Source organism: Atractosteus spatula, chromosome 28 (assembly GCF_055471065.1).
Source record: "Atractosteus spatula isolate fAtrSpa1 chromosome 28, fAtrSpa1.hap1, whole genome shotgun sequence".
Lineage (NCBI taxonomy): Eukaryota > Metazoa > Chordata > Actinopteri > Semionotiformes > Lepisosteidae > Atractosteus > Atractosteus spatula.
Genome location: NC_142733.1, coordinates 5,859,239 through 5,878,548, shown reverse-complemented (window position 1 = coordinate 5,878,548; position 19,310 = coordinate 5,859,239). Strand labels below are relative to the sequence as shown.

At 42.9% G+C, this 19,310-nt stretch overlaps 1 protein-coding gene across 1 annotated transcript; it reads right to left on the bottom strand.

The window, feature by feature from the left end:
* Nucleotides 1-455: 455 nt before the first annotated feature.
* Nucleotides 456-19,310, bottom strand: LOC148813842 (solute carrier family 71 member 1-like). The gene is made up of 12 exons (XM_088907374.1): nt 19,073-19,310; nt 14,479-14,574; nt 11,690-11,752; nt 10,818-10,945; nt 10,169-10,283; nt 9,408-9,626; nt 8,462-8,575; nt 7,246-7,317; nt 6,645-6,757; nt 6,172-6,269; nt 4,976-5,142; nt 456-4,535 (listed from the first exon to the last, which is right to left on the bottom strand). The coding sequence occupies exons 1-12, from the start codon at nt 19,154-19,156 to the stop codon at nt 4,323-4,325; spliced, it is 1,482 nt and encodes a 493-aa protein (XP_088763500.1). The 5' UTR covers nt 19,157-19,310; the 3' UTR covers nt 456-4,322.

The following is a 19,310-nucleotide window of genomic DNA, read 5'->3' as shown; positions in this document are numbered from 1 at the left end:
CTGCAGTGCCATCGAGAAGAGAGGAGCTGGACTTCACAGAACGCCTGCAGGTGCCTGGTAAGTCATACAAGATTGTTGTGTGGGAAGGGAGGATCTGGGGGGGGGGGGAAGAGCGAAGAGCTAGGCTCAGAACACTGAAGTCAGGGGCCTTTACTGCTCAAGACAATCAGGACATCTCTGGACCACGCAGGTTGTAGAGGTGTCTTTAATCCCTCACCTGCTGCACACTTGGTGACGACAGTAATGAGGGCCAGCGAATTCAATTAAATACCTAAGAAGCAAAAGCATTTCCAAAAATATTCAACCATAGACCGTGTGATGTTGTATTACAGCTTAACAAGATGAATGTTATCCATTCCTGTTGTTGCTCGTGAATAAAAACTTAAAAGAATCTTAGACTGTATAAATGGATTATTCTACTAATGTATTTTGGGGAAAAAAAAAACAATCATCGATCATGTACAATACACCTTTAATAAATAATTTTGACATTAGTTTTTCATATCTACAATTTGTACACATGTATTCGCATATGTTTTAGGCACATTAAGAGGCTCTGTCTTTTCTCGGGCCATGGAGTGGATTCCACCAGGGGTGGTCAGTGTGAGGAGTCGGTCCAGGTGGTGGCACACCTGGCCCCATGGTCTGTTCATCTTAAGTGTGCACACCTCAGTGTCTTCTCTCTTATGATACACTCTCTATCCCCGCCTATCAGCCCGAAAACAAAACCTCCTTTAGTCTTGTGCCCCCTGACTCCCTCCTGATCTTTATCTTCTAGTTATCATTGCAATAGAGCTTAACTGAAGACCCGGTTACACTAATAACCTGCTTAAAGTTTTCCCTTCTTTAAAATTTGGAAACTTCAATAATCAGTTTATACTGTAACTCACTCGGCCACTTTGAAATGAGGAAACTGCTTATCTGAGCAGTTACGCCCCCTGCAGGCTCCGCGGGTCCATACAGGAGCCTTAGCTGAGCTCATCCTGCACTGGACAGTTGTGCTCTGCCAAGTGGAGACTGATTATAGACATGACCCACTGCTCTGGGTGTCCGCTGTTACTCATCGGGCCAGATGAGAGCTGTCAATCAAATACTCTGAAATTATTTTCAGTGCTCCATCACCTAGGGCCATGTACTCAAAGCCCTTAGGTCCCTAAATCTCCACTGCTTCCTAGGGGAATTGAAGTCTCTAAATGACTTGAAAGGGCCCTTGATATCTTTCAGTTAACTATAACAATTCTAAGCCGTATCCCACTTTAAGCAGAGCTTAGAAACAAAAATGTCTCTGCGTTTTAGTAGTTCAACTAAGATTACAATTAAGGTTAGGGGCACGAAAACTAGGAGAGAAAGGGGTTGCTTGCCCTATATCCAAAATTTGGTCAAATTAATAATCCAAAATGATAGCAAAAATCAAAACCAAAGCTTTTAAGGGACTTTGAATAGGAACGACTTCATGATCCCAACAGTATAACCTTATCCTACTGGTTATCAGAAGTGCAGCACTTTAGATGAAACTCCAGAGGACTTTTTTAAATAAAATACCCAACACCGTGTGTGAATTAATTTCATGAGGGATCCACAATATGCCACCTATATTCCAATTGAAAGGGTGAAAGGATTGTGCAGTCAGTTCATCCACCCATCAAGATACAGGAAGAGCCAGCTGCTCACATGCCCACAACAGACTGGATGGCGAACAGCAGTGAAATAAGTCCTGAAATATGGCAGTGTTCCTCACTCCATGGTCACTGGGCTACCGAGATAGGCTGGGATCTTAAAAATCACCCTAAGACTGAAAGCAAATCGCATATATTAAACCTTACACTTTTGTGGAGATGAGTATTTGTGCTTAACAGCCATGCAGTAAAGCAGTCATAATAAGCAGCTTTGTTATTCCTGACAGAGCAGACTGGATAAACAGCTGGTCAGTCTCCTGTTTGTTTAGGAGAGCAGCTTTGCGAATGAAGTCTTGTAGATGATATCTAAACAGAAACTTGTCACTATTTCATGAGTATCTGCAAACATAATAACCATGAGTATTCATTTTCATTGCTTTTCTGTGAGGTCATAAAGACAAATGACTATTTTTAGCCAAAGCGTAATGTTTAAACAGTTGTAACCGTTTAAAGGTAGTTTTAAAATCCTGCCTCAGATTATCTCCGTAAACAAGGAGCCACACTACAACTCAACCAGGGATTCAATCCCATTTGTATTCCTTGAGATCCATCCTGCGGGGAGCAGAGAGCAGAACTAGAGCTTGAAAGGAGATATTACCGCCAGGTTCTCACCTCAAACAAACAGGGAAAGTGGCGCTAGGACTGCTTCGGTTAATAGAATCGGGAATAGTAAACTGCGCAGAATCAGCTGGTGTTGGTCGTACATTAACAGCTGTGTAAAGACTGTACTTGAGCTCTATACAGAGAAGCTGCTGGAGAAACGGTGCCCCTCAGACTAGCCACACCACTACCATAGCCCAAAAAAAAGTAGCTCACAGACAGATTCTGATAATTAGCAATGATCACGGTCCTCAAAGTCCAAAACGGCTGTACTGAACAATACATTCTAGGTCAATGCAGCCCTAAGGAGAAAGATGAAAACTTCAAAACCGACACAGAAAAGGTAGCTTTTCGCAACCAGATGAGTGAAACAAATATGGCACACACTTAAAACTCTTCACACAATGCAACATGGAAAAAAAAAAGGTCTGATAGCTTTATTTTAATTTACTATTATCTCTTACGTTTTGTGATTTGTTTGCTCCAATGCACTTGTGAATAATATTATAGAATTCTAAGACAAAAAAACTATTTTTCTGATGTACAATAGTAAATCACTCCACTTGTTGTGCACAGTATATTAGATCTTTTTTTTTTTAAATCAAAGACGAGACATATTCCTGAAAAACAGAGCACCCTTTTCTGGGGAAAAATAGTCATCTTTAAATACTTTTAAACTGTTAATAATTTAAATCATATACCAATTACAACATTTATATATCACATTAAAAATGTAACATCTGCGTCGCTTAATGTCGCTCTAATGCATCAGTACATACATACCAAACACGCAGTGTCTCTACTTAAGTCAGAATGCTAACGAACAATATATTTTTAAAATAAAGCCTGTGCTCACGTACTTGTACCACATTTAAGAGCGAAGACTTTCAGCAGCTCAGACTACGAAAACGTGGTCGACTTGGTTTAAAGTAGCGTCGACCTGTACAAAGTTGTAAGAGGTGTCAAATGTAGAAGGACAAAACATCATGGATCTAGAAATGTATATGTGCTCCTATGGGAGCAATATTAGAAATTACTAACCCATTTCAGAATGCATATTCTTCATTCAGGTAATGTAATATTAGTATTTTAAAGGCATTTTTTCCCTATGACAATTTTAGCACAACTACCCCCCCTAGAGGAAGAATTTGGAAAAAAAGCAGGACATGGGGATATAGGCAAGGGCGAGCTTTGCAAAATTCATAGCTGGTCCAGCGTACAGGATCTGCATTAAAGTGGCAATGAGTTTTTTTTTCCCCATAAAAAACCCTTAACTATATAGCTCGTTTTTAAAATCACATACGGTCGGAATACTTGAATGACTCTCTAATGAAATTAACTGATGTCTACATGAAGAAAAAGTGCATTAGGATCCTCTCTTCATCAATAGGAATATGAGGTCATTTCTTGGACTGATCGTCATTACAGTGGTGAAGTTCCATTTGCGCCTATGCATCTAAGTGAAGTGGTTGAGCCTAACATATTTCCTCCTTAAAATCTAAAAAATAAGCAGTGGCATCTGGGGACAATCCAGTCTTAAACGAAACACCAGAGTAGCGTCTCAAGTTGGTTTCCACCCAGTCTCAGCTACGGATGAGGTTAGACTGTGCAAGGTCAGTTACTTCCCTAGGATTCTTTGGATAGGGGGACGTTTTGGCTGTTTGGAGAAATGAAGCTCTAAAAACAACAAGGACAACCAAAAAAATATCTACAAGCTCATTAAAAGTATGATCCAGTCAAAATAAAAGACGCTCCTCGATCAGCCCTCATGTCCCGCGGGGCACGGCCACAGACCTCACCCCCACACACTGCGTCTTCAGCGCAGGGCAGAGCGCCCCTTGGGCATGGACTCTCTGCCAGCTTCCTCCGGTGCCCACCTAGCGCCGGGCTGCATCCAGCAGCTTCCCGGATCCGACCAGTCCTCAGAGCGGCCTTCCGTCTCCAGCTTTAAAAAGGGTGTCTGGCAGCCTCCTCCGAGCTGTGAAAGCCAGGCTTCCGGGAGCTCGGGGCGAGGGCAGGGGGGTAGGCAGCGCAGTCCCTCCGGGGCTATACGCTGCTGTCCTCCAGGAGCGGCTCCTTGCCCTCTGTGCCCCCGGCCTGGGGGCTGTGCGAGTGGCTCTGGGCGCCGTTGCTGTGCTTCTTGTAGCTGCCGGCTCGCAAGTTCAGGCCGCTGTGCTCCGGAATGAACAAGGCCACCAGCAGGGACAGCAGGACGGAGCACGCTCCGAAGAGGAAGGGCGGGCCCGGGATGATGGCACTCTGGTAGAGAGGGGTCCGGGGAGGGGGAGGGGGAGGAAAAGAAACACGATTGGGTGTGTGAAGGCAAAGCCGGTTGTGAATGAGGAGCTGAGAAGCTCCCACCCTGGCAGATCTTGTGTCTTTAATTCCGCGCTGCACTCTGAGAAGCCCCAGTCTGGCTGCCGAGAAAGCTGACAAACTACAACGCACTTGTAACCGGACTGCAGTCGAACCCGTGTTCAAACGAACTCTGTGCACTCCTGCCTTTCAGAACTACAGATCGTGCTGATCTTGCCACCCATTCTAGCTCTTGCGATTTAAGATTAGCGTTAGGCCCCGTCTTTATAGTCGTGCAATAGCTCAGAAAGCTAAGTCACTGGATTCCGAACGTGGTGACAACACCAAGCTTCCCTCGGACTGAACGCCTGCTCCCTCCCGCGCGGTCGGAAAGCGGTCCTTACCTCATCCGTGGGATTGGCCATGTTGGGTTTGGCATCTTTGCCTGGACTCTCCACAGCGTCCATTTCATTAAGTTCGACATGGAACAGGTAGAAGACGAACCCATAGAGCGCGGGACCCAGCCCGTTACACAGCCCTCTGATGCCAGTGATCATGCCCTGGACCACACCTGCACACGGACAGAAGGACAGACAGACGGGCTGAATACTCCACATCAGCAGGAAACTCTCAGCAGGCATGCGCTCCGCTGCAAGAAATCCTCAGAACTGGGCCACATATCAGATTGACTACAGGAAGCCTTGCCCCTCTGCTGCAGGGAAGATAACTCCTTCCTTTATTCACTGTCGCTGTTTTACAGGCATCTTATCCATCTTTCACTCACTTCAACTGAAGAGATTACTGCCCAGCAAACTGCCTCGAAACCTGAACGTTTTACAATAAGCTGGAGCTACTGCAGCAAGACAGCTGCTGAGTACACGATTTCTGCAGCCTGTAGACATTTCTTGTTTATCTGAATTCTTGCTAAAGCTGTAAGCTGGGTAAGGGAATGAGGCCCATTTGTGGTCATCTTCCAGCTTCTCTGACCTGACCTCTGATCTCCTCTGGCCACAGTTGTGACACCCAGGAAGGCCTGTCTTTGCTGTTGCTCTGGGTCTCAAGACACCCCTTCGTTCTCTCTGTGGAAAGTCATAGGCTTGTACTAAACTATTTTTAATATGTTAAGATCAAGAGAACCATACCTCTTTTAAATGTGCTTCAAATAAGTATTATAGGATACTCATTTCAAAGTGATTTTTCTGATTCAATTAGTATCCGTGTCAAAGGCATTAAATGTCTAAAAATCCAAACTTAAAATTTCTTATTTTTCTTCCAGTACGAAGTTTAAGAAAAACCTAAAACTTTTGTGTCTGGTTTTTCATCTGAACATGCACTTTAGGAGATCAATGTGTTGCTTTCATTTCGCAGGTGCTCTGTAATAATGAGTACAGGGACGATTTTCTTTTGCAAATCCTTTACGTCCTCCAGCAACAGCACCTGGGCTTATCCCGAGTCTGTTCAAATACATGAGGCTGCAAAGACGCGATAGCGTCAGAGATCTCAAGATCGCAATCCTTATAAGACGGATAATACTGGAATTTTGCCACGTCTGGGATCCCAGGGGGTCACGCAGTGCCGCGTGGCCGAGACTGGCTCTTACCTTGCTGGTCCGGGTCAGCGTTCCTGGAAACGATGGCGCTGATGGCAGGGAAAGTAATGCTGGACATGGCCGCTACTGCCCCAGCTGCCCACATCATCCTGCGCCGAGACGGAAACACAAACGCTTGCTCATCACGGCATGATGGTCTCCCCTCTACAGTCTAGTGAGCTATTGCTTTTAACTTTGCATTTCTGAATATTACTTGCACAGCCTTCTCTTTAAACAGAATTCATTCTTTCTGCATTTTGTAAGAGCACGTTAAATATCTACAATGAGAGCTTGCCCATTAGGCTCAGAAGACTTTGGGATAGCAATAAGCAGTTTCACTTTTTTTTGCCACACGTGACGATTAAAACACCTAATGTAACAGAACATTCGTGAAACCCTGTGTCAGAGCTCGGAGCAAGCTTCACCAGGATCCTGAAGTGACTTTTTTGACACAGAGGTTGAACATCTGGAGATACGACACTTACCAAGGCTGTGATCCAAACCCATACCAGGCTAACTGGAGGATCTGGAACCCCAGTCCGAGCAGGATGGTGTTCTTGTTTCCTATGGATCTCATCAGGATTCCCAAAACTACCGTCTTGGGGAAAAAAAAGCAGTGGGTAAACACATGTCACAGCTTCTAAGGTAAACCTATAGTGTACTGGCTCCATATTGTAGTGCCTATAAAGCCAGACATGCACTAATCATAAAATTAATTTTATTTAGCTGTGGTAGTGCTATGGAAGTGCATTGTTGCCAGCAAGAAAAGGAAAAGTCACGTTTTCGAGTAATTATGAGACAATACTGCATAGCTTATGTGAGAATGCACTTTAATCTGCATTAGAAAAAACATTTTTTTCAGCTTTTTGTTAGGAAGGGATTGACACTATTTGAGTGTGACATAGCCAGTGCCCATATACCGTGGCTCTGCTTCTATACATTAGAAAACAAAACATTTTAAAACAGAGGTTTTAGAATATTTCCACTCCTCATCAGCTCCAATGAAACTGTATTTCCAATCTAAGCTCTTGAAAACCAGGATGGACTTTGAGACCCATGAAACAGTCACATCTGAGGGTCAAATACCTGGGCTAAAATGGAGAGAATCCCAACCACAGCTATGAACGCCGCCACAGTCTCAGACGTGAACCCGATGACCTGGAAGTGAAAGTTCACAGATCAACCAACGTTTTTCTGAAGAAGCCCTGCACTACAAATCCATGTCAGCACAGAACCAAACTCAAAACAGTCCTTTTAAAAATTAAAAAAATAATCATATATAGCTACCAGAAAAAAAGATATTTGCAAACAATTTAGCATTTCTTGGCCTATTACTTGAACAGGACAATGTGAAAGATTGGAATGAGAAAGACAGCACTTTCAGTTTAACATTAAAATATATCTGGAACAAATTTACGGTCTCCTACGCCATGCATGTCTGCTGCCATTCGAGAGGTTTTTGTTCTGTTAATGAGATTTTAGCTAGACGAGACGGAGACAATGCCAGCTCGGTAGCGTGGCAGCTTTGTATAACTGAAAGAAGTGTAGGCTTCACTAAAAGTTGTCACTACGATCTGGAGGAGAGTGCTATTAACGTAACATGAAGATGCAAGTCTTCCACTCCTTGGCAGGGCTATAGTGGAATATGCGAAGCTTTTTGAATGCACCGGAATGAAATTAAAATCTGCAGATAGCCATTATTGCAAAGTGGTTATTAACATGCCCCGGGCGACACCTGGTTTTCTTGTGCAGTCTGTTCACTACAGTTAACAAAACCGATGCCCAATATCTAATCCTGCCTCAAGGGCAACACTGTGAAGCCACAATGAAAACCTCAATTACAGCTGGCCTACTGTGATCACTGCTTTGTCATCTGGAAGGGCTGACAGCGCCGGACTAGCTATTCAGAAAGACATGCCAGAACCTCACATACCTAAGAATTGACTTATTACAAAGAAAAAGACTTTGATATACCCTGTGCTGTTGATTACAACCTAGACATCCACAGGATTATAGTGAAGAATGATTCTGGCTTTAATTACACAATCCAGTTGATGATGAGTCCTTAAACACACCTCTAAAAAAAGCTTTGCACTCAATTTTTTTTTAATTCCTGCCATAGAGCCCTGGAATATCTCACTTGTGGCCCAGAGGAATGCCTGTAAAGGCTCATAATCTGAGCATTAGTATCTAAACTCTAGTTTTACTAGACTAGGCCAAACAAAATGCTTTGACCTCTGCAAACATCCACTAGGAAGGAAGATGCACAGGTAAAATGCAGCCTGCGAAACATGAACTTTACCTGTCTCAGGTATAGGAAGAAGCTGGAATATTGCCCTGCCTCTGGGAGGTAGGAGAGAAAAACAGTGATGCAGATGAGAAGGACTGTCGAGTCCTGACCAACCTTGCGAAGAGACTGAGAGAAAAAAAAGGGGGTAGGGAAAAAATGAGATTCTTGGATCTGTTAGCTACTAACTACAAATAAAGGGCCAGGCGAACCTTCTCTCATTTGTAACATCTTTATGTTTTTGACTGCTTACAACTAAACTAGGTAGGTTTTCTACAGAAAACCAGGGTTCTTTCATTTTCTTGGGTCTTACTGGCAGTTCTTAATGTCATTTTCAACTGCAAATGCAAAGTCATTGGAACAGATGGTAAAGGTGTACAATATACTAAACTGTTTTTGGAAAACAATTTGCTTTACAGTGCAAACAGGCAATATTACACTGCTGATCTAACTGACTTAAAAAGAAAGGAGGGGCTTCAAATTTTGTTAGCATGATAAAAAGTATTGAGGGGAGAGTAAACAAGGCCTAACATCAATTATTAATGTGAAGCACTTGTTCAATATAGCTATAAACAAGATTTGTTTCACTCTCACTGTAGTGCCTCTTACATACAGTAAAATTACCGTTCCAAACATTTCCACGGTGCTAAACCTTAAGCATTTGCTGAAAATGATATACGGTCTGCACAATTGCCACCTGAACTGCACACTCTCTCTGCTTTGGATCCTAAAAGATTATACAAGCCAAATAGTGAAATCAGCAGAAACTGATGAGATTTTACACTTTTCTCTTCAGTCTGTTTGAGAGCCTAAAGTGTCTCAGTCTATTAAAATGCAGGAAAATTAATTGACAGCACTCTGGACTGCAGGACGTTGGCAGTGATTTACAATCACAGGTTGCAAAGCTCAGATGTTACTACAAGCTCAAGGACCGAAGAAAATCAGGACCATTGACACTCACAGCAAAGGGGTCTGCCTGCTCCCAGGAGATGGGGGCACCCCAGGAGGCGGGGCGCATCTTCTCCGGCAGCGACTCCGGCACCGCCACCAGGATGAAGCAGATGTCCAGCAGGGCGATGGCCGTGGCCAGGATGACCACCAGCGTGTCCCCGTAGGCCTGCGACAGGTAGGCCCCGATCGCCGGGCTCGTCACCAGGCTGGCGGCGAAGGTGGCGGACACCTGACCGCAGCCCGCAAAAGCAAAACCAGAGTCACTCAGCGCCCGCGGGACACCTCAGCCCTCATCGCCTCACCCAGGATCTCTTAGAAAACACATCTCAGACGTTACGCACAGCGCACTTCATGCCTGGTTCCTAATAATAACCACACTAGCCTCCCTGACTCAGGCCTCTGATTCTCCCCCTGTCTGACTCCTCCTTTAGAGAACAGAATTGGATCAGAGCTGAGTGAGGTCAGTGGCATGCATTAACTGTTTTCTAAACCACAAAATACGGCACTTCTTGCTGTAGATGGTTACTTGAAATATCATATATTCAATTTATTAGACTCAACCACGCTTCTTCCTATAAGCATCTATATCTATGTAGAGATGCATAAAAAGATTAAATTCAAGTCTCCTTTTATCAGAACTCAGTTTGCATGGGTCGCCTTGTCCAGATTGCGTCATTCCACAGGGCGGTGATGTACAGATTGTGCTGTGGGCCGTGGCTGGTTTTTGCAGCAGTGCAGCTGTAATCCGAGAAATCCCCCAGCATTGCTCACCAGGCCGTAAGCGGTGCTTCTCTCGTGCTCCTGAGTGATGTCTGCGACGTAGGCGAAAATCACGGAGAACGTGACGGCAAAAACGCCAGACATGGAAATGACTGCAAAATACCACCTGCAGCGGGGAAGACAGGGAGGAGCTTACGGGAGGCATGTGTATCCGAGCAAAGGCAACACGGTAATGAACGCGTACAGCCATCTCAACTCCCAGGCATGAGTTAGAGTGTAAAAGGTATCTCCTGGGGCAAGTTAAAACTGAGACATACAGTAGTGCTTCTTATTGAAGACAGACGAAAATAAAAACAAACCGTGACAATTTAACCTCTTTGAATGTGTGATGTGATCAACCAGTATCTAAACTGTGCATGCAAATGACGTTTGCACAATGGTTAGTGCTTGACAAGAAGCTTATTGGAAAGTCAGACCTGAAAAGACTAGTAACAAAATGTTAACTGAGGTGAAACTAAGAAACCAGCAGTTTGTTTTGTTGTAATACTATTACCAGATTTAACGTAACTGCATGCTGGTTTGCATTCGTCTCCGACATTGAATCATCTAAAGCTCATTAGTCTTATTTCCTAAACGACGCAAGCTAACAGATCCGCAGGCTTCCGAAACGCAGCAGCCGGGGGGGAAGCACGAGCCTCACCAGGGGCTGATCCTCATCAGGGGGATGGGGGCGCAGGTGAAGAAGACCGTCAGCAGCAGGAAAGACTTCCGGCCCCAGACGTCCGACAGGGCGCCTATCAGAGGGGCGCTCAAGAAGGACAGGAGGCCCTAGAAGACAGCACAGGCAACGGGGGGAGGAGGGGGGGTCAACGGGGCCTAGCAAGGTGTGTCCCCTCCCACCAGCCACCCCCAGATAATCCTGGCTGCTGCAGGGATTTAAAAGGAGCGAATTCTGTCAATAATGGTGTCAGAACTGGAATCGCAACTCACCAGGTTGACATTCAAACGTCCAAACTGGAAAAAGTTCTTCCCTTCCACTGTGCAGCCCAAACAATTAACTTTGCAAACCCACACCAAACGCTATCTTATTCTTTAACCAACTGCCCCAGCGGCTTATTAATTTAAGACACTTTACACATTAATGTACAAATGTAACAGGAAAAAGCAAGGTTGTAGACTATTCCCTTGTGACCGATGCGTGCCACACTTTAGCATTTGCACAGGTATTAGACGTTTCACAGAAAAACACACCTCAAACTAATGCTTCACTTGAATGATATAAAATATAAAACCCTTTAACTGCTGTTCAAAAGGTAAAAATGTGTGGGGAATTTCAAAATCATGAGGTCATTATTGGATTTATAAATAAATCAAAGGGTTTTGACTTCTTTCACAGACCTAACAAAACATGGTTGTCAAAGCCAAATACAAACCTATTGACAAATACCTGACAGAGCCTACCACTGGCAATGTCACTAAAAGGCATGCCTGATGATTTTATTCGCAAATGCACTTGCACTGCTGATCATGCAAACAGTTTCTGTGTGCCTTATCGGAATAGTCTTATCTCACCTTGACACCATGAATAAGGCCGTTCATCAGGAAGGTGTGCTGTGGGAAGGTCTGATGTAAAACCTGTGCAAATTGACACAAGCAAACAGCAGTTAGCTTTCAGAACCCACTGCAGTGTAGCAGCTCACTGACAAATAAAAATGTGAGTTATTAGTGTTAGTTGCCATGAACTAGGTAAACAGTCTAATTTACTTTAGAATTGCATTGACTCTGGAATACAAACTTTGTGTTTCAGCTGGGTTTTTTTTCCCCAAGGGTAAGTGATTCATGTGCCTGTTGTTTGCAACTGCTCTGAGGAGAACAAAACACAGATCTGCTCTGAAAGAATCATTGTTTTAGGGCTGAGTGAATGCGCAAGTGTTATGGAACAGTTCACACACAATGAACCTCTGACAAGGAGCGCTATTAACCTGGGATCGAGCAATTCACAAAAACAATACAGAAAAGACGCACGACTGCAGCCAGGAAATTAAACCTGTTTCGGAGATGGGCACTTGGAGCCCCGGGTTATTTTTAGCCAGCACGGATTAATTCAAAATGAGGCTGAAAAATTAGAGTGATCTTTCGAGGAGGCTGCCTTTTCTAATCAGGTCAGAAAGGACTGCAGAGTGACGGTGGTGTGAAGACTCCTCGGAGACCAAACGATACAGATCTCAACGCTTTCTGGTCCAACTCGCTCGAAAGCTTCCAGAGTGAAAGATGAGGAAGACAGCCACCTGAGTTCTCTGGGATACTACTGACAGCCTGCAGCACTCCAGAACAGCTACCAGCCACGGGAACACACTGCGGCTTTTGTCAGTGCCTTAAGATACCTACAGCACAACTGTTTACTTGCACACCAGCAGCCTCTGGTTGGGGAATCAGAGCCTCAGCATCAAAAGAAGCTGCTCAAAGCTAAATGTGAACAAACAGATTCACCTTAAGACTGATTCAGAAGGGAAGAAACTGCAATTATGGATGTTTAAAAACATTGAAATTGCTTGTCTAAAAGGGTGAAATATTGCCCATAGCAGTATGAATAACACTCAGATGAAAACGCCCATTTTATGTAGTAAAAGAACTGCTACAAGGCTCACAGTGGCTTGTAAAAAAACTTAGATCAATGAACGTGCCGTCATCTCCAGTCTCCACTGCTTGGCCGTGGATATTTCTGAGCCTCAGTTGCAGGATTTTAAATTTATTTTAGATGCAGCTAACAAATACTGGCTTTCTTGTTGTTACTGCTGAAGCTACAAGTACAAAACCAGATAACCTTAATACAGAGCATGTTGTTATGGAGATCTTTGGCTACAGGTACAGATGACTAACAGACCCATCAAAAAACACAGGGTGCTTAAACTCTGCATAAACCATTAACACAAAACCTACACACCAACAGATGAAAGAGAAGCCAGCTGAAAAATTGTACCAAGGCCTGCAATTAAACCTGGATAGTTTATAAAAAAGGAAACATTTTGGTTGCTTTGACTTTTTAAAAAAAGTACATTTAAATCCGAAATAAAACAACAAGCAACAAATCCATCAAATTATTTTTTTCATGTTAAATTAACAGAATGAAAGCAGCAGGTGCTTAATGCTATGGTTGATAAGTGATTTGAATCACTAACCATAAGGATTCAGGGCTCACCATTTTGAATACCAAAATATATACAGTAAACGTTTTCAGCAACACCTCTAACTGAATCCAAACCATTGTTCCCTCAGATCCTCAATTACATAAGTGATTTTCAATTAAGCAATTAAAAATCGATTCTGTAATTCAAGTATTGGAAGAGCCAACAATGCCCGCCCCAGTCGGAGAGGGTATATGCCCAACTGCTTGATATTCAGGACAAGAGAACGTTTTGTAAATCTGTGCGCTGACAAATTGCCAGCAAGGTTGCCTTTATTCTTTTTTTAATTGTACAGTCATCAAAGCTTTTATGCGTTGCCCGCTAATGAAGTAGGGAGTAACACAAGCAGCCGATCATAACTCAAGATTGTTTTGACAGAACTGCATGCAATCATTTCTCCCTCATCACAGGAAATAATGAGCAACAGCCAAGGCACATTCAGCATCTAGACAGCCTTGCAATGGTAACTGCATTAACATTCAGACCATGCAGAAGCATTAATTATCAATAAATAATGCAACAACAAAATGTATTGCTTTATTCTTCACTGCACTTCCTGTATAATATGACCTATGGCAGCCTGTAGCGCACCCTCAAGGAAAGATATAGAGAAGCGTAACATAATGGCCTCTTTTGCAATTCAAAAGACTACTGGATTCTTCTTAGATCTAAAGTGTTTAGAGAAACCAAGCGCACGAAGTTGTGTTTAATTAGAATCTCCAAGCAATCTGTGCTGATTGAAGCTGAGAATTTGCTCAGCAACAACATCAAGCCTGATTCACATCATCTAGAGCTGCACTCTACTGGAAAACGAAAGCAACAGGTAGGAGTGCTCTCCTGCACTGGCTTTAATAAGAAAAGACAGTAGGCAGATTAAAAACGGAGGCTTTTATGCTTAACGCTTTGGTAACACACAGCTATGTTTTAACAAGTGTGTCACTGCACTCTAAGGTTAAGAGGACCAGTGCAACACTGAGATGGCCAAATCCGTACAACAAACTCACCCACAAACCCTATGAGTGCAATTACCGGACGTGTCATCTTCCTATTTCTGTTCATATACCAATCAAGTATGTTAGGGCATCATTTCTGTCAAGCCATGTTCTTGTTGAAGCAGGGTGGGCGTTGGATGGAGGAGTAACACACAAAATCAGCATGAGAGATAGGATCACTTACAGTGAGCATTGGGGTAGTAAGCAAACCCCAGGCGAAAAACTCAAGGAAAATGACCACCACTGCATGGTAGACGCTGGGCTCCCCTATCCCTTGGGGCTGTAAAAAAAAGAAAAGAAACAGCATTACTTTACAAAGGTAAGGGCAAGACAAAACACAATGCGACAATAGTTGTGTACTGGTACATCCACTAGGATGTTGCTCTGGCATGCATTTACAACACAGCCATGGTACAGATATGAAGGTTTGTTGAGCGACAGCTCTTGAAACAAATTACTACTTAATATTTTTCAATATTCAACATTAAGAGTGATTTCCATTTTACTTATTTTTCCTTTAACACACCAGTTGCCCTCCTTTTCCCAGTCAAACTGCTTACTTGTCTTGTGTTTGGTTAGTTGGACATTTTTTAGATCGATTAATGAAGGATCTTTCACAAGGCATTTTAGTGTTTGGTACAAACTGCACTGGCAAGAAAAAAAACAACATTCTGAATCACTGTTAATCATCTGTGGGGCTTGCCATGCACATGGATCATTTCTGGGAATAATGACGAAAACTGACGCAGAAATGTTTCACAATAACACCTTTGCTAAGCATGGACAACCAGCTATGTGGGTCCACTGAGTAAATCAAGCCACTGTCCGCAACTGCAGCTACAGTGCCAGCTAATCAAAATCAAATCAAAAGCATTCCAGCCAGGATGTTTCGGGACAAATGTGACACATTGTCTGCGGGTTATCCACCCTAAGACTGAATCTGCAGCTTCTGTGCTCCATTTGAAAAGCAACATCCCACTGGAGCAGGGTGGAAAAAATATCCACCACCAAATGCGGAATTACAAAGGATGCCAATGATATTGATTCTTCACACTACACAGCGGCTGGAAATAGGACAAGCTTCTTCTCTGGACTCTTTCATGACAATAGAAGGGCTGTTTTGTAAAAGGCCACACAAGCTAAGCAACTATACACTCTGCTCTGTCCGAGAACAGTGTGTGATTTGAACGGTTTATTTGTACAGTGGCGTGATTACAGGTTAGTTACAGGAACTGTGCGCTTAACTGCTGGGCGAAAATGGCTTTTTTTCGCAAATCTATCACCAACACCTGCTTTTGCTCAGAGAATTACTACCGATCAGCTGAACAATTTAAAACGCCTCAATTATTCTTCCAGGATCTTGTCTCAAAACAGCGATTACTTGATTGGAGGCATCATGGAATGCAAACAACTCTTTTAACACTTCAGTTTAAAAAAAAAGTGTAGGAAATATTTCTTAGACACAGTAAGTCTGGCTGGTGATGAAAACGGAATTTGAAATATGGAAACAAAAGGGGAGATAAATAGCTGACCATACTGATTCAAAGAAAAAAGTAAAACTACCATGTGCCACAATAAAAGGGCTTAAAAGGCCGGAAAATGCACTTTTGTGAAAAGACAACCTTGGCTTGCTTCAGAGGTAATAGAAATGAATGGCAATGTGCATTCAACAATTAGGCCAAGATGATACATCCGTGTGCTGTGCCAGAGTGGCAAAACTTTAAACTGCTGATAATGGGGAGGCGACTGAATAAGTGCACATCAGCTCAATTAAATTGATTCCAAAGAGCAAAGCTAGATAACCACTTCCCTGCAAGCCATGCACAGAGACGTCCTGCTGGTAATTGGTTTTTAAGTCCTTCCATTTACATGCCAGTTGGTCTGCCATTCTCCATCCATTTATTGCCAAAGATCAGGTCAGAGGACTGCATTCAAAAAAGGACTCTGGCATCCCCAAAGTCAATACATAGGCTTGTGATGAGCAAACATTCCAGTTATTAACCTTAGTCTACAAAAGCAAATGAAGGCTCTTCAGTGAGAGTCTATCCAGTGTTTTTATTTTACTTATTTGACTAGTCTGCTGGAATATTTTCAGTGGGAAGCAACCAGTGAAAGCACTAATTAAGATTATGACAGGATACGACAGATCTAACCCTTATCTTTCTTAACTCAATAAACAAACAGGAGACTATCTTAACACATTGCAGACAAGTAAGAATGATTCAACTGACAGAAGCACACTAGGGTTTAACCGATTAAAGTACAGGGAAGCTTTCAGGTAAAACAAAGTGAAGGGCATCTACGAGAGCTTAAGAAGCACATTGCAAGATGTTACTGTGAAGTCAGGCAACGTTACTCAGAGAGGGTCCTCACTCACTGGTGTTCATTTATTGCTTTTGTTGTTTAGCAGAAAAAAGCAGGAATAACCTGCATGAATAACCAGGGATCCCCCCCTCCCCGAAAGATGCTACTGTAAATAAAATTACAAAGCACTAAAACCGCTTCACCATTTTGGGGGGAGTTCTTAAAGTGAGGGTATTTTAAAAGAAAGTTATAAAACGTACCGAATTAGACTGTCCCCTCCTAGAACATCTATCTATACGAGAGCTGGGTCAAAAACAACTGGCTTTCCAGCTCTGTGCTTCGCCTTGGTGCAGCTCTGCGTTTCAATACAGGAACAATCTCTTACTTCCACGTATTCTGCACAGTGCTTCCCATGAGCACTTCCTGTTTCACAAATCAGTAGAGTACTTCCACAAACAGGTTGGCTCGGAGAACTGCATTTCTTCTGCAACGCTGCCAATTAAGGAATCTTTTATGTAAGAAGGCAGACCGGCAGAGAAGAGTCTTTATCATCTCCAGGGAGGGAATTTGTTTTCACAGCAGCAGACAGTATAAAGAAAAACACACAACAAATAAACAATACACATACAGGGAATCATCTGCTTGAGCAGGGTGATGGCCTCAGGGATAAACGAGAACTTAAGGCTGTTTGTTTTTAGATTGGGAAATCTGGATCCGCGTTCTGAGGGGAGTGATTGGAAATTCACTAAACAAAGGGATTGAAGGATCCTCTACATGGAATACACTTTATGCAAAACCCATGATTGGTACAGTAGATGTGGGATAAGGCCAAAATATCAGCCTGCACCAGTGACTTCCTGACACAATCCGACAACACTCTCCAGCTTGGTCTTTCTCCTCAGGTTCAGATGCCCAAATCGGTGTAAAGGATGAAGCATATTCAATAAAAGACATAAAACATGATCAACAAAGAATTTCCTGAATAGTAAAAAGAGGAAGATCAATGGGATGCTATCCTTATTAGGACTCGGTCTGTTCTATCTGTTTGATACCAGCTCACGTTTCCTGTAAATGTGTGTTATTCTCTTGAATTAGCGTTATATAGCACGCATTTCTGCTTCGGGTTTAAAAAAAGAGAGACCTTTGGATTCCCCCAGTTCTTCCGTATGGAAAATGATTATAAATGTATTTCTCCTTCTTTTTCTAACCTTGCACAAACTTACGATGAAACTTGAATCTCAAAAATATTTTGAATTGGTTTTTCAGCGATTTCATTTGACCTGTTCTCTTCTTTGGAGCAAGATATTCGTTTTGCAAGACAAGTCTAGTGAAAACAGGGAATTAACAGTTGACCCACAAAGTTACCCTTAATGCTTTAAGATAAGACGGTAAAAAAGTACTACTTCGTATCTGACGCGAAGCATCAAAACATAGAAATGCTATTTTAAAAGCAACCATCTTAATTAAATCGTATAGTGACGGTTTATTTTTCACCAACGCGATGTCACTGTATCAAGCAACTTTATAGATCTGTTTGAGTCGTTGCAGGAAAAAAAAAAAAACACCTAAATGATGAGTGACCATCCTCGGGTTTAAACTGAAACTGGTTGGTGAAACGAAATGAAGAATTCAGGAGACAACACTGCCCAATCCGCTGGAGAACACGCCTATGGACTTTACTGAAAGTAAACAAGCCCCCCCGCCCTCCTACACACATACAAGCCAGGGAGACGGGCCGTCTTCCTGGCATATAAAATCATTATTAATTACAGTTGTGCAAAAATGCAAACATAAATGATCAAGTCAGCCCGTGACGTATCCTCACCAAGCGTAGCTCCGTGCATAAGCCGGCGGGCCCTGCTGATATGGAACAAGAGCGGGGTAAAAGTCCTTTATTTTCAGATTTCTTTTTTTTTTTTTCTTAAATGACATTTGAAAAGAGAAACAGGTAGTGAAGGAAAACACGCAGCGTGCAAAACTCTCGTTTCGGGATCCTATGTCAGCGAGCGTCCGAAGCCTGGAAAGTAAATTCGTGTGGTTTATGTTTTAACGAGCTACAGATGTTAACAGGAGCAAAACAACCCTTTTATAAACGAAATACTGGAGCAGGGCAGACACGTCGTGAGCAAATGACAGCGTGCAAATTGCCCAAATGTACCATGTCAACAATTTAATGTGGGCCACCAGTCCTTGCAAACCGATGTTTTAAACTCTTGCCATCAAACTTGAAAACGTCAAAGACCCACATCACCCACTTTATCCATTTTACGAAGCCAAGAGTACGTTACCAATGGCTGTCTATTGGCAAGGAAACGTTTCTATGTAGACTTGGATCCTTCACAACAGTGCTGCAGGGTTGAAAAAAAATTGTAAGCCCTGCGCGACGTTACAGAGGGTGTACTTTTGAACAGATAGCACAGACCAGAATTGCAGTTTTATAGCTAAACCCATAACGAAATAAATATTTAACTCACACTGCCTCCATCTTTTATAATAATTTTCTTAGCCAGCAGAATACTGCGGTTCAGTCGCTTTTTCTTCTTTTTCTCCCCCGTCATGGTTAACTCGCATCCATTCTTGGGCGCAGAAAAGGATCATATATATTTTAAGAGTCCCCCCACAAAACGTAAAATAATTTAAATGAATCCCTAACCCTCCACCTCACTTAGCCCCATCTTCCTGAACAACGTTTAATCCCGCCTCCTCCCGCAC

What these genes read in the sequence shown, in the direction of transcription:
- LOC148813842 (XM_088907374.1), bottom strand. Translation starts at nt 19,156, where the DNA reads ATGACGGGGGAGAAAAAGAAGAAAAAGCGACTGAACCGCAGTATTCTG. An exon ending in GGGTTTGGATCACAGCCTTG is followed by an intron (nt 6,270 to 6,644) that starts GTAAGTGTCGTA and finishes GTCTCGGCGCAG; the next exon opens with GATGATGTGGGCAGCTGGGG. An exon ending in CGCTGACCCGGACCAGCAAG is followed by an intron (nt 5,143 to 6,171) that starts GTAAGAGCCAGT and finishes GTCCGTGTGCAG; the next exon opens with GTGTGGTCCAGGGCATGATC.